This window comes from Condylura cristata, unplaced genomic scaffold (genome assembly GCF_000260355.1).
Source record: "Condylura cristata isolate star-nosed mole 26May11 unplaced genomic scaffold, ConCri1.0 scaffold00002, whole genome shotgun sequence".
In the NCBI taxonomy this organism is placed as follows: Eukaryota; Metazoa; Chordata; class Mammalia; order Eulipotyphla; family Talpidae; genus Condylura; species Condylura cristata.
The window spans coordinates 25,509,565-25,525,038 of record NW_004567103.1 but is presented as its reverse complement, the minus strand read 5'-3'; the positions used below and the strand labels follow the sequence as shown (position 1 = coordinate 25,525,038).

General features: G+C 43.2%; 1 protein-coding gene across 1 annotated transcript in view; it reads left to right on the top strand.

The window, feature by feature from the left end:
* The window catches only part of LOC101627752 (aldehyde oxidase 2-like), a 78,011-nt gene that overhangs the window by 50,131 nt on the left and 12,406 nt on the right, over positions 1–15,474 (top strand). The window contains 8 exon segments of the mRNA XM_012724752.1: positions 904–999; positions 3,051–3,179; positions 5,453–5,527; positions 6,241–6,293; positions 8,256–8,370; positions 11,509–11,574; positions 11,682–11,870; positions 14,271–14,438. Coding sequence (XP_012580206.1) covers positions 904–999; positions 3,051–3,179; positions 5,453–5,527; positions 6,241–6,293; positions 8,256–8,370; positions 11,509–11,574; positions 11,682–11,870; positions 14,271–14,438 — 891 coding nt within the window.

Genomic DNA, 15,474 nt, shown 5'->3' with positions numbered 1-15,474 from the left:
TGTTCCTTCCAGCTGTCACTTAGGAAGCCCTTTTCCCAGCACCCTTTATGCCACCCCCCTACCTCCCAAATCATTCTACACTCTAGTGATTCTGTTGACCAGCTGTGTCCCCAATACCTTGAGAGTTACTTGAGGAAGAATCACGACCTGTGCACCTTTACGTATCTGGAGCAGAACACAGGTTGGTGCGTAATGGGGACTTACAAATGTTTAATTAGCTAGTTTACTGGTTGGTCAGAGATTTTAAGTAGTGCAGTGATTTTCAACTAGTTGGAAGAGATTATTCACAACTCCTGAGTGTCCCAAGTTGCTCCTACAAAACTAGGTTCTGGCCTGTCTGGTGGTGCATCAGGTTAAAGCACAGCACTGCAAGTTCACTGCAGCCACTTCAGTTCGAGTTCAATCCCCAGCACCAGAGCTGACCCACCTCTCCTGACCCTCCCGCTGCCCCCCCTCAGCAGTGTACTTCATCCATCTTCCTTTTCTTCTCCCCAGTCTGTCTCTGGTGAATCCTCTCACCACCCCTGCTCCTCAGGCTTACACCCCAGTTCTGTATGCATAAATAAATAAATCTTTACAAAAATAAAAGAAAGAAACTATGTGACTTTACAGGTGACTTTTGCCCAAGCAGAAGTAAGCTTCAGAACCCTTCCAGAAAAGCTGCTTCTCTGGCACTCCTGCTCCATGAGTTGGTGTTTACTACCTCGTATTTTGTTCATAATCATTTATTTATTTTCTTATGCCCTTATTCACTTGTGTACACTATTTGACTTCCGTTCTCAGGTGTCATAGTTCTCTCACCACCATAGCACCCAGGATCCATCACTCCCTCATTTTTTATGTTGAACCCCCCAAATCATCATCATCTTGCCCTCAGCTGTACCTCGTGGCTTGTTTTTCTAGGCAGCTGCGCTGGTTCATATCTACACAGACGGGTCTGTATTGGTCACACATGGAGGCAGTGAACTGGGACAAGGTATTCACACCAAGATGCTACAGGTAAAATCAGTACAAATTAGTCTTTACTCTGTATCCATTGCTGGCATGACTGACATCTGCACTAATTTGAGAAAGATTGCCAACTTCCTGTATTCCAATCCAAAGATCTTGGCTATTGGAAAGCTTTTAACACATCAAACAGAGTGAGTGAAGAGGCAGAAATCCTGTGCATTTGCAAGTACCCCTGGCGCTTGTGTGGATGCCAACACCACCACTGAGCCCACCAATGAGCACCTCAAGCACTGTGTTAGGCTGACCTAGAGGGCCAGTTTCCTCTTTTCTATTTTGAGACCCACGTATATGTTTAAAGCAGAGACGACAGTGTTAGGTTGCTAATGCTTTATTTTGGCAAGTGTGGACAAGAATTTCATCACTGTGTAAAGGATACTTTAACACCCACATACACACAAATGAAGAAAATATTATCTCAGGAGAAAAATAAAGTTTTACATTGTACTCTTAACTTTATGACTAATTATTATTAGATTGTTAAAGTCTACCCCTGCAGCTTTTAACTATTGAGTCCCTCAGCTCCTTTGGAATGTGCCTCACACATTCCATATAGCAAGAAGACCTCAATTCTGCTCCCTTTCACCTACAAGTGCCAAAGGTAAAGACACAGGACCGTCTGCTGCTCAGTCTTGGTTCCTGAACCCTGACGGTTGCATGGATTGGTACAGGAAGAAGGCACATGACTAAGCTAAACCAATCAGAGTCATTTCCTGGAACTGCTGCGTAATTGGTTGGAGAAAGGAACTAGTTTTCATTTTTGGATGTTAGCTAGCATGCTGGAAGCCAGCGGTTGGCAGAGGAAATCTCTTGTGTCATGAACACAGCCTATCAATTATGACAATAATGTGGACATTGCAAAAAAGAAAAACAAATGTGAGAGACTGCAAGGGGACCCTACAGAGCCCGTGTAAAGCCCCTCAGTACAAACATTCGCAACACTGGCTCCAGCTATCCTTCCGGTTAATGTGGAAAAAGAGATTTCATCTGTATTTTCATGACCCGATAAAATAGTCCTTTCTTTCCCCCAGCATCTTGCTGGGGAAACGTCCTCATTCAATGGCATTATCTGAAGATTGGCGTTTGGGAACAGGTACATACCTGCAGAAATCTGAAGACAGTGTTTTTGCAACAGCAGCCAAAATAATGCTTTTTCTTCCCTCGCATAATTTCCTTTTCATTTTCTTGATTCAATATCTTATTTCTACATATCTGCTAGACACTGGAAGAAAATGAACAGAAAATTAAAAAGTAAGCAGCAACTATTGGACAAATACAAACAAGTGAAAATAAATAGAAAGAGAGAGGAAAGGTAAGGTGGTGGTGAGGGCAAGAATGAAGAAAAGCCCTGAGGGCTCTCCTGCCAACAGATTTATGAGCATCTGCTGAGTCAGTCAATCTAAGCTGTCTGTCTGCCTGTCTATCTGCCACTGTCGCCAAATACATTTCAAATTTTCAATGACCGCCTCCCTACATTCGTAAAACTTAGAATAAAAAGAATCCTTAACATTCAAAATACACATTTTAAATGGAAAAACCAGTGAATTATACCCCCCCAGGGGGAAAAAAAAACACTTTAAAAATCAACATTAGGCTCTACTAAAAAGGAGTTTAATGTTTATAAGACACTTTACTTTAGGGTTTAAAGGATAGATCATGATACAGCAAAAAACATATTTTTAATTATGAAAAATAGTGATTCAGGGCTCTCTGGTGGCACAAGGGTTAAGTCTCAGCACTACCCCGCTATTGGCAGCCACCAAGACATGATTTTGATCCCCAGCCAGGGAGCTGACCCACATGCCACAGCAGACCTCTCCTGTCTCACCCACTGCTCCCCTCAGCAGTACATTTCAGTGGATCTCCCTGTTCTGCTCCCCACTCTGTCTCTGGTGAATCCTGTCAGCCTACACCACACCTCTGGTATATACCCCAGCTCTTGTATACTTGAATAAATAAAACAAATCATTAAAAAAGAAAAGAAAGTAATTCAGATCTTTATAAAAACCCTTGCTGGACTTGAAAATACTTTTTTCCCGTAGGTGGCCAGCCGTGAATTAAAGATGCCCATGTCTCAAATGCACATCTGTGAAACAAGCACAGCCGCGGTACCAAACACTATTGCTACTGCAGCATCCGTCGGCACAGATGTCAATGGCAGAGCTGTGCAGGTGCTTCCTCCTGCCCGCCTCACCCCCGGTGCTCTATCCACACCTAGAGCTTTCATACCTGGATCCAGGGACAAGTGGTTGGCTTCAGAGAAGTCACCTGTTGCACTAAACATAGGCTTGGTGTAGCCCAAATGTAGGAAGTATGTTAGCTAGGATAGGCTAGATTGAAGTGGCAAATAGACCCAGTATATCAAAGGTCCGTTTCTTGCACGTGTGACAGCCCTGAGGGAGTGTTCAGTCCTTCTAGCTCCCATCTTCAGCATGTGGCTTTCAAGGTTACCCCGGCCAGTATCATTCCAGTGAGCCTGAGAAGGGGAAAATGGAGCTCCAGAACCTGGAAATGATACCCATCGTTTCCACTCATCAACCACTAGCAGAATTAGTCACAGGCCGCATGGAGCTGCACAGAGTTTTGGGGAAATGTAGAGCAGTTGGAAACCATAGGCCCAGACTCGATGGGAGAATGGATTGGAAATCATGTAGTCTCTGTTGCTAGGAGACACAGAAGGAAGAGTTTTGGGCAGCAAGTAATATAGAGCTGTGCAAGTTTCCTGCAGGCAGTAGCAGGCAGAACCCCAGCCAGGTAGATCTAAGGTTACGATTCAAGTGCAGGTCTACCAGAGGACTCATTCATTTTCTTATTTTCTAGCCCATGTAAATTTTTTTTAATTGTTTCATCTTTACTTGTTTAGGATAGAACCATGACTTCATATTCCTGCATTCAAATACCTGTTTGCATATACTTTAAAGCAGTATCTATTCATCTGTTTCTGTTATGAGCTGTCTACTTTTTCCACTGAAGGGCTGTGGGGTAGCACAGTCCCTGACTGCCAGGACATAGTGCTCATGCCACCAAGAGAAGCCACTTTCAAATCTGCCTTATTTTTGTAGAGTCCCCTCTTAAAGCCTCAACCATTAGAGTCTTTTTTTTTAGTCTTTTTTTAAATTATTTATTTTTTTAATAATATAATAGTTTATTTTTACATCACTTTGTGCCTTTTTCCATCTCACTTGTAATCCCCGTGGGCTTCCCATCACCAAATCACCCCTGTGCCATCACCATCGTCCAGTGAACATCCCTCCTCCCCATTTTTGATCCCATTCCCCTCTCCACCCCCGTTAGATGTCTCTGGTATATAGCTGCCCATTATTACTATTATTTTCTCACCTGGTCCATTATACTCCTGTTATGAGTGAAACCACCCGGTATTTTTCCTTTTCTTTCTGGCATATTTCACTAAGCATGATCTTTTCTAGCTCCATCCTTGTTGCTGCAAAGACATGTGATTTTTTTGGTTGCTGAGTAATATTCCACTGTGTATATGTACCACATCTTTTTAATCCATCCATCCACTTTTGGGCATTTGGGCTGTTTCCATGTCTTTCTAATTGTAAATAAAGCAGCAGTAAACATGGGGGTGCAGGTAACTTTTTGAATCAGTGATTTTGTGTCTTTTGGGTAGATACCTAGGAGTGGGATTGCTGGGTCGTATGGAAGCTCTATGTTTAGCAGTTTGAGGACCCTCCAAACAGTTTTCTGTAGTGGTTGTACTAGTTTGCATTCCCAGCAACAGTGCAGGAGAGTTCCTTTTTCTCCACATCCTTGCCAACATTTGTTGTTGCTAGTTGTTTTAAGATGTGCCATTCTCAGTGGTGTGAGGTGGTATTTCATTGAAATACTAGAGTCTTTTTGTTCACCACAAGAAGTGGGGAATCTCAAACTCTTCAAATCAACTTGGGGTGAGATCAAACACAAACATGCATAGCCTGCAGTATAGGGAGCTGTCCTTCCAAATTAAGTGTCAATACATCTTCTAGGGTACTGAGGTTTAGATTTGTTACAAGTCAGAAATGTGTCGGTATAGGTTATTATAGTATCATTTCACTCTTTTCTTACCTCACAACTAAAGCGAAGTCCTTCATGGCAATAGCTTGATGGTAGGCAGATGAATAGATGGAAAGATGGACAAAAGTTGAGTCTTGTGTTAGACCCAGAAGGATGGTGACATGTCATCAGTGCAGAATGGAAAGCAAAAATATGAATGAAAATAAGACATTTTGTTCCAGTTATAGTCATGATGGGAAAATATGAAAGAAGATATAAGTTAAAAATGTAGGAAAAGAGAAGAAATGAAGGACATGAATATAATTAGAAAGGCAGGACCAAAAGGGAAGCATGGGGGACCTAGTCCATTCCCTATTGACATTCCTCCACACAAGTCTAACCATCTGGCTCCTCTCTAATGGGGGTTTCACCTCTTCATCCCTTCAAGAATGCCTGTCAGATCCTTCTGAAGCGCCTTGAACCCATCATTAAGAAAAATCCAGAAGGTACCTGGGAAGAGTGGGTAAGTACCTCCCTCTCTTCATTACTACAATTGAGAGAACAATCCAAAGCATAGCTGGGAGCACCAGGCATGCCACCGGTGTGGAGACAGCTCTCTGACAGTGGGCGTCTGCATCACCAAGCTTGGGAAGGCCGCTGCACCATTACATAAGCAGGTGCATGTGGAGCAAGAGCTTTAGGGACCAGCAGCACTGACAGGGAATGAGATGTGTGGACAAGGCAAAGGTCACACCCACCGTGTTCTATAGTAAAAGGAAGAGACTGAGTCTTTCAAAGCCAAGAAAAAGATACTGATGTTTCTCGTAAGGAGGTGGAAAACTAAAAAGCGTAACCGCTATTGAACATAGTTCAATGGAAATGATATTTAATCCAACTTTATAATACTCTTATTTTGTTAGAAGTTTTCTCACAGTTACACACACATTTATTAGAGTCTTATCATTAGAAGTCAAGCCCCAAGTACCTGTAACCTAAGTTCATGCACCATGAATGTGTACCAGGATTCTATTTTACTTGTTTAATTCAGACTACTGAACTCAATCAGGAGGAAATGTTTAGTGTACCAACTGAAGAAAAAATATTATGATGAGTTTTGTTATTGGCAACTTAGCATCAACAATGATCAGGTGTCAATTTTGATGTATAGGGTATTTTCATGTTTATTTATCCTATGGTATATTTATTTCATTTTGACTAAATATGCCCATTCTACAGATACAAGCTGCTTTTGAACAGAGAATCAGTCTTTCAGCCACTGGATACTTCAGGTAAAAATGACATAATGCTTTGATTTATTTCTTTTTAATTTTTACATGTATTATTTACATTGTGATACATTTTTGTACAATGTATGCTTTTTCCTCTCCGAATTCCCCATAGAATGTCCACCCCACCACCAAGTCACCCGTGAACCTTCATCATAATCTCTGTGCTCTTCCTTCCCCTGTTCTAATCCCTTTACCTCTCCCTCCCCTGCTGAATGTCTCTGATTTATCTTTTTTTCTTAATAATATAACAGTTTATTTTTATATCATTTTGTGCATTTTTCCATCTCAGTTGTAATCCCCTTAGGCTTCCCATCACCAAATCATCCATGTGCCATCACCAAAGGCCAGTGCATTTCCCTCCCCCAACAGTTTTTGATCTTGATTTATCTTTTGCCTGCTAGTTTGTTTTGGTTTTGTTTTTTTTTTTCTTGATCCCTTATTTGGTTTTCCTATATTCCTCCTAGAATTGAAGCCATCAAATATTTTTCTTTTTCCTTCTGGCTTATTTCACAGAGCATAATCCCTTCCAACTCCACCCATATTCCTGCAACTGGCATGAGTTTATCCTTTTTGATTGCTGAATAGTATTCCATTGTGTGTATACACCACATCTTTTTTTTTTTTAACTTTATATTTATTTATTTATTTATTCATGCAGAACTGGAGTACAGGCCAGAAGTGTGGGGGTGAGAGACAGAGTGGGGTGCAGAACAGGCAGATTGATGAAGTACACTGCTGAGGGGAACAGCGGACAAGGCAGGAGAGGTCTGCCACACCATGTGGGTCACTTGCGGGGCAGGCAGGGATTGAACTCACACTGAAGCACTGCAGCTAGCTTGCAGTGGTGCGCTTTAACCCACTGAGCCACCGGGGAGGGCCCTATACCACATCTTTTTTATACAGTCTTCTGTTTGGGGACACAATAATGCTTTGATTTAATTGAGAAAATATTATATTGCCCATTTGCTCTAGGCCTAAATTCCCTCGTTTGTGAAATAAAATTTTATGATATGATCTCTGAAGTCCCTTATAGGACCCAAACTCTCACTTCACATAACCATTGAGTTGTACTCAAAAAAAATACTAAATCATAAAAATACCCTTAGTGGGTTAAAAAAAAAAAAAGAATAAAACGTGACTTACAACATCATTATTTACTACCTTTTTATCGTAAGTAGTAAAAAGACATCATTAGAAATAACTTGCAATTCAATTTTACAACTCTCCCTCCTTTTACTAAATAAAACATGTCTATTCTGAGGTACCTGGAAGGGCTTGAGAAGTGTCTGACTGTGGGAGACACTCAGAAAATGCATGTTAATCGGATGAAACACAGAAAGGAGAGCTAGTTATCAGTTTAGGCAGTGTATGACATCCGTTCATAATCTAATGAGACAAAAGCACCAAACTTTACACATATACACCCACATAAAGCAAATCTCATAAAGAAAGAAGGAGGTAACAGTGCAGCCCAGTGCTGTGTACATAATGTCTTCTGAATTTCTGACTTCAATAACAGCAATTCAGCCCGCGGCTGAGTACAGCTTCCATTTTAAAGGAACACACTGAGTTAGCATCAGTCTTCTATGAGTTTGGTTAGTACAGTCTAAGGGGTCCCTCTGAGGATATCAGTAAAAGTCAGTTGAGGTCCTCAATGTGATAGCCAAAGCTCAAACCTGAAGCCATTTATGGGAGGCCTGGAGCAGTCCATTGGCTTCTCTCTTTCAGCATGCCACCTACAGCACAAGAGCCTCTTAAATAAGGCAAATAATAGTGATGTTATCACAAGTGAGGCTGTAAATATAGGTAGCCATTTAAATGTGTTTATAAGGCAGCTGAAATGAACATCAGCCTTATAACTTTGTTTTTCTTTTTAAATTAATGGACATTGTACACACACACACACACATGCACACACTACTGCCACCACCAGCAAATTAAAGTGCTTCATTTTTCTATCAGGGGCTACAAGGCTTTCATGGACTGGAAGAAGGGTGAGGGAGACCCATTTCCATACTATGTTTATGGAGCTGCCTGTTCTGAGGTTGAAATTGACTGTCTGACAGGCGCTCACAAGGTAAGCCAAATATAACATCCCTCTCGGTAAGATAAAACAATATTGCATTGTATATTGCCTCCCTTCAAACTCATATATGATTCTCTCAGTAGAACAGCACTATCACCTACACAATTTCATTATGTGACATTTGTGCAATAGGAACAAGATTCTTTCAATTCCATGGAGAAGTGTAGAGATCCTCACTTATTCTGAATTTCCATTTAAGAAATAGTCAAAAAGAAATTATTCATGACAGCATAAAATGTAACAAGTTTGTTTTTTCTATTTCCAAAGTTTTGCCAAAAAATGAGAGTGGAGTTATAGTCCTAAAGGAAGGCTAAATTACCCAATCTGAAGACATAGGCAGTTTAGTCAACAGTCTGAAATAGAATTTTTGAAGGTGCATAACAATGAGATGTTTCTCTCAGTATGCCAAAAACATTACTGGTCCTAAAGAAATAGGTTGGGGCGGGGGGTGAGTGAAGCTGTCCCAGGATCCATACTGCTTGTCTCAGAGGCCAGCATTTGAGTCAGAAAGGAAATTGCAGACTAAAGAGCTAGATAGAAATTAGGAGCCGTGGCATGAGCGTAAACAGAGAATGATGATATTGGCAGAATGAACACCGTAAGGGCAGATGGAAAGCCCAAAGGGATTCCTGAGATAGACCACAGGTACAGGGTGCTCTGTGTCTCCTTGACAATGTGTGTGCACTTGGCCTGGGCCAGAACAGGTGACGTTTCCCAGGGAAGTAGATTAGCACTGTCAAAAGTGGTCTCAACACTTGCCTGTTCCAAAGTCATGCTGCTACAGGACAAGGAGAAAGAGCACCAGAGGGCCAAGGTCCCTTGTATCTCTGTTACAGGACAGCAAATCTGTTACAGGACAGGGAGAGAGGCACCCCTGAAGCCCCAAACCAGCCTGCTCTAAGTGGGTTCGGCCATCCGCTGTGTCAAGACCAAACATAAAACTTTAATGAAAAGGGACTTTAATACAGTAAATATACAATATGGGACACAGAGAATATAACTTCTAAATCAAACACCTAAAGCTACCCATCCCCTTGTGGGCAAAAGTCAACCCAAAAGGGGTAGATCCAAAGAAAGGCCTGAAAGCCCACCACAGACTAAAGCACCTTCTGGCCGGGACCCATGGAAAAGGGTCAGAAATGGCCAGACAAGTCTGGGAAGAAAAGAGCAAAATCAAAATCAATATAAACACTGCCATAGTCACCTCCTTACAAGTATCTCACCCACATCTGCCTTAGCCAGTCCAGGATCAGGAAACAAGCACGGTTTCTTCCTTGCATGCTTGCTGCGCCATGTGGCTTCCTCAGGTCTCCTTCTGGCTCTCCATCCAGCTTCCTTCTCTTCTTCTCTCCTGATTCCTCTCTTCTCTTCTTTTTCTCTCCTCCACTCCACCTCCTTCTGGGTGGGGCAGGGAACCTGGAACTTCTCCTTTTCCTGGGGACCACCCGGTTACACCCTGCTTTCACACAGGCCAGTGCAGCAGTATGATTTCCTCAATAAATCTATCATTAGGACTAGATGAGCTCATGAGTTATATTAACAGAGAATCCAAGTTGAGAATCAGATGAACAATTAATACCCTTCAATTATTCACTAACTGGCACTCAGGCACACCGACAAGCCACACACTTTGGAGTCACTGAAGTGCCAAAGCCATGAATGGAAAAGACCTTCAGTGGTGGCATGCAGACCTAGCACTGGATTTGAAGAGCTTGGCAGGTATCTTGCCATCTCTAAGTTCCATGGGGTTGAAGACAGTGTTAATTAGTAGAAATTCTGGAATAACTAGAGACCATTTGAATTGTTTAGGAAAAAAAAAAAGTTCACTCAAGTAAACCTGAACACCTAATTGGCTTTGTTAAACAATCTGTGACTTGGGCAGCAGCAGCCTACCTAGCAAGGGGAAAGATGAGGATTTATACAAACTGGAAGGCTTTTATAAACAGAAAGAATTTGGGATGAGGATGATGCATACAAGAACTGGGGTACAGGCCAAAGGTGCAGGGGTAAGAGGATTCACCAGAGACAGTGGGGAGCAGAACAGGCAGATCAACAAAGTACACTGCTGAGGGGAGCAGCAGGCGGGTCAGGAGAGGTCTGCCACACCATGTGGGTCACCCCCCCAGCCGGGGATCAAGCTCATGCTGCAGTGGCTGCAATAGCTTCACAGTGCTGTGCTTTAAGCCATTGTGCCACCAGGGAGGGCCTGGGACAAGGAGATTTTTAAAGAAAGAAAATAATCATTTCAGGCCAGATTACCTTCCCTTAAAGGAAGGGGATGGCTGGTCTTTTCAGATAGTAAATTAGACTGATTGGTTTAAAATGCCCCTCCTTTAAAACAGTTAATTTTATTTAAAAAAGGGGCCTCCCTGGTGGTACAAGGAGGCACTATGAATCTATCCGTAGCCACTACAGAACGAGTTCGATCCCCGACCAGGGAGCTGACCCACATGGCGCAGCAGACTTCTCCTGTCTCATTTGCTGCTCCCCTCCGCAGTGTATTTCAGTTCATCTGCCTGTTCTGCTCCCCACTCTGACTTTGGTGAATCCTCTCACCACTCCCTGACCCCCGCACCCCTAGCCTCCACTCCAGCTCTTATGTGCATAAAATAAATAAATCTTTAAAAATAAATAAATAAAATATCCCTCCTGGGAAGGGTTGAAATCACAATTAAATTAGATAATTGTTTTGTTTTAGGGCTTCCCTGGTAGCACACAGGTTAAATGTAACATTATGAACCTATCCACAGCCACTGCAGCATAAGTTCGATCCCCAGCCAGGGAGCTGATCCACATGGCGTGGCAGACCTCTCCTGACCCACCTGCTGCTCCCTTCAACAGTGTTTGTTGATCTGCCTGTTCTGCTCTGTTCTGTGTTTCAGTGAGTCTGCCTGTCTGTTTCCCACTGTCTCTGGTGAATCCTGTCACCACTCCACACTTCTAACCTGTATCCCAGTTCTTGTATACATAAATAAGTCCTTAAAAAAAGGTAATTGTCATGGTTTGATGATGTGGGGTTCAGCATAAGTGACTCCATTGGTACCTGCTGTCTTCTTTTTGACAGAATAAACCTTAAAACAGTATTTGCCTTTCAAGTGTTTACAGTGAGGTCATTTTAATTTTTGACAGAAACTCAGAACAGATATCGTCATGGATGCCTGTTACAGCCTAAATCCAGCCATTGATATTGGGCAGGTAGGTGTTCTGCCACTTAGAAGATGCCCTTCCCGAGACCCCAGGGTAGGTCCACACCTTCTAAAAGGCATACATTGTTACAAAGCTCGACATTTTCCTCCCTTCAGATTGAAGGTGCATTTATTCAGGGGATGGGCCTTTATACCACAGAAGAGCTGAACTATTCCCCAGAAGGTGTCCTATACACTCGAGGCCCAGATGAGTACAAAATCCCCACCATCACTGACGTCCCAGAGGAGTTCAACATCTCCTTGCTGCCGTCATCGACAACCCCACTCAGCATCTATTCGTCCAAGGTAAGCTCCCCAATCCCTGTGTTATGAATGAGAGCAGGTGGACAAAATAAAAAAATAAAGATCAATCTTTATCGGGACCAAATGGGGATAGACTGTTAGAGAAAAGTGAGATTCAGAGAAAAGAGATGATTCACCCAATGACAATTCTAGGCCAAAGATTTTATTTATTAATATCTTCTTCCATAGAAAGTTTTAAATTCATAAAAAGGTTTGCTAAGAGAGAATAGCATTTTTACTTAAGCACTTTAGGCTAAAATAGGAAATGGGACGGAAGCACAGTGGCACTAAAATCTTAGAAAGCAGATGCCGCTGCTTCTAAGGCATGGATATAGTCTTCAATCTTGGACTGAGGCATAAGAAGATCGGGGTTCCCACCCACCCCCACCAGCTCACCGTGAGCCTAGGCAAATCATTCACCCCCAGGGAGCCTGGCTCTTCAGCCCTGCCCAGCTAGGGATCTAAGCAGTGGGTCCCCATGGGAGGTGGAAGCGGGGAGCAGTTTTATTTCCCTTCCCCAAGAAACACTGGCCAGTGGCAGGAGATGTTGTCACAAAGGAGATGTTCCTTCTAGTGGGTAGGGGCCAGGGATCTGCTAAACAAACATCGATGGACAAGCAGACCCCCACCCCCACCACACTCCACCACCAAAGAATTAGCTAGCCCAGAATGTCCACAGGGTCATGAAGCAAAGATATAAACCCTTAAGCATTGCTAAAGGAGTAAAACTGCAAATTAAAATAAAGATCAGCACTTGCTCACATGGCTATGTACAAATAGGGGGAAAACACCCTCAAAGTAAAACTTCGCTTCGATTTGAGGTATATTGTTAAATTTTTTCTCTACTCTTTTGGGGAATGTCTTACTAGGGTTGGTCAATTACTCCGCCTGTCTATGGTGGAATTTTATCATTTTCAAAGTAGACCCCATTTCCAACCCAGCACCTCCTTTTAGATATGTAGTGATGGGGTGTCTGGGGGAGGTAGGAAGGGGAGGATAAATTTGAAAGACAATCAACAGGGTCTTTAGATTCTCATTAAACTAGAAGTCGCTCTGGGGGGGGAATGTAAAAGGAAACTCAGCACCCGCAGAGAGCAGTTTTCAGGCCACTAGGAGTAAGAGGACAGGCCGGACCCTCGCGTCCTTGTGACCGTGTCAGCCACTCACAGGCATGTCCTCAGACGAGTCCCAGGTTGCAGGTGCCCCATGGTATGTCCATGTAATGACGGAGGCCAGCCAGCCCAGGCACGGTGCTGGAGACCTGAACTTCACAACACTGTGAAGTGTCAGTCAACACTGCCCACATCTCACTAAGAAACGGGCTGGGAGCAACATCTTACCCAGAGAGATGCAAGAAGTGAGGACTAGAAATCAAACGGACACACCTCTCTAACTCAGGGTTTGCAACACAGGGGTCAACTTGCCAAATCTAAGCTGCCCAGGTATTTTTGTTGACCTGTACAGTGTTTTTAAAGTTGGGAATGTTTACACTAAACACAAATGTCTAAACTCTCTTGAATATTTGGTTTTTCTGTTTACTTGGGCTGAATTTCTAGAAGGCAGCCCCTTGAAGGCAAGATGTGGGCTAGCTCTACTTCACCATAGTGCCTACTTTTCCTTATTGTCCTTCACCTGCCCACGCACCCATTTACATTACCTCCCTATTCCTTGCAGATGATGGAGTTGCAACCCATCAACTGGTGCCAAAATCTGTAGATGCTTTTTCTCCCAGAACATGCTGTCTCCCCTAATCATGGAGTCATAATAAGGCATATTTTATTCCACTCATGAAGTTGGCCAGTTCAGTCCATTAAATGGGCTTTTGTAAATAGGGTAACCTGTCCTTACCACACACACATGCACACACACACACCCCTTCCCCGTAGATGAAAGATTTAACCTAAATAGGATTAAAACCTTGGAGTTTGGGTGGTCATGAGATTTTTTTTTTTAAGATTTATTTATTTGTGCATACAGAACTAGGGTACAAGCCAGAGGTCCAGGGGCGGTAAGAGGATTCACCAGAGACAGAGTGGGGAGCAGAACAGACAGATCGACGAAGTACACTGCTGAGGGGAGCAGCGGGCAGGTCAGGAGAGGTCTGCTGCGCCATGTGGTCACCTCCCGAGCAGGGATCACACTCATGCTGAAATGGCTTTACCTTCATAGTGCTGTGCTTTAACCCGCTGTTCCACCAGGAAGGGCCCGGGCAAGAGATTTTTAAGAGCACATAGACTTCAGTAAGTCGTTAATCAGTCAACAAACACTCACTGAGATTCTATTTTATTTTGTGCAAGACACTGTGTTAGTGGTTAGAGACAATAGAACAATACTTGAACTGTAACCTCTAGTGTCTTTTTAGGCTAATGTAGAAGCTTCTGAAGCAAATGTGCTTTCTTGCAGGGCCTGGGCGAGTCTGGGATGTTCCTAGGGTCATCTGTGTTCTTTGCCATTATTGATGCGGTGGCCACTGCACGCAGAGAAAGAGGTGTGGCTGAGGACTTCGCGGTGAAGAGCCCTGCCACGCCGGAGTGGGTTCGAATGGCCTGTGCAGACCGGTTCACAGAGATGGTATGTGCTGACTCGTTCAGTTACAAGATGACAAAAACAAGTCACACAACCATCTTTTGTATATGTACTAATTTCAACTTTCAAAAAGCATTTCCCCATCAGTTGTTGAATTCGAGCACTGTGGCAGTCCAGAGGTGGGATAACGTATCGTGCTTCGAAAACTAATAGTTAACTGTGCAACAACTGACTTCACCAAACTCCTAAATATTCCCTCCTTCTAGCCTACCAAATTTCTCCTGTCCTTCAGCCAGAAACAGAAGGTAGTCACGTAACTGCAACTGATCGTGTCACTCTTGTATTCCCTGTACAAAGATGGAGAATATATAGTCTACCCATCCCTTACACATAACATGGTCTTATTACCAGCTGCTGCTTATTCACTTTATTCCATGGCATGGCAATGTCCCCAGCCTAGAAGAGAGGGCAAAGGGACGCATCTGCTCAGATACCTGCACAAATACACTGCAGGTGCACACAGCCACCCCACCCTGCAGAGTGTTGCAGACACGCCCGCTGCATCTACCCTGCACTGATGTCCTCAGAGAATCCTAATATAAACAACGGTGCAGTCAGCATTCACTCAGTACTGTACTCACCTGTACTAGCTTATTAATCATGACCATAACGCCATCAAGGAACTAGTCTTGTTTCCCTTATTTTACTATTAAAGAAACTGAGATATATTTGCCCAAGGTCAAGATTCAAACCCAGACTGTCTAGATCCAGTAAAGTATATAATCTCTTCGAAAGAAAAAAAAAATCCATTCTTGATTCCTTACGTCCTAATCACTGCTCAAAAGGAAGTGCCGTAATGATGCCTCTCTTTTCCGATATAATCCATTTTGTCACCATTTCCAAGTTGACCTCAGCTTTTCTCTCTACTTTTCCATTAACACCAGCCACCCTATAATTTCCAGGTTTCCTCCCACGATGGCTCTGCTCCTCAAACGTCCACTTGTTACAGTGTCCACACTGAAATGATTCCAGTGATTCCAGGCGGTCCTTACTCGGCCAGGGTAGGGAGTTGGCCACCTCC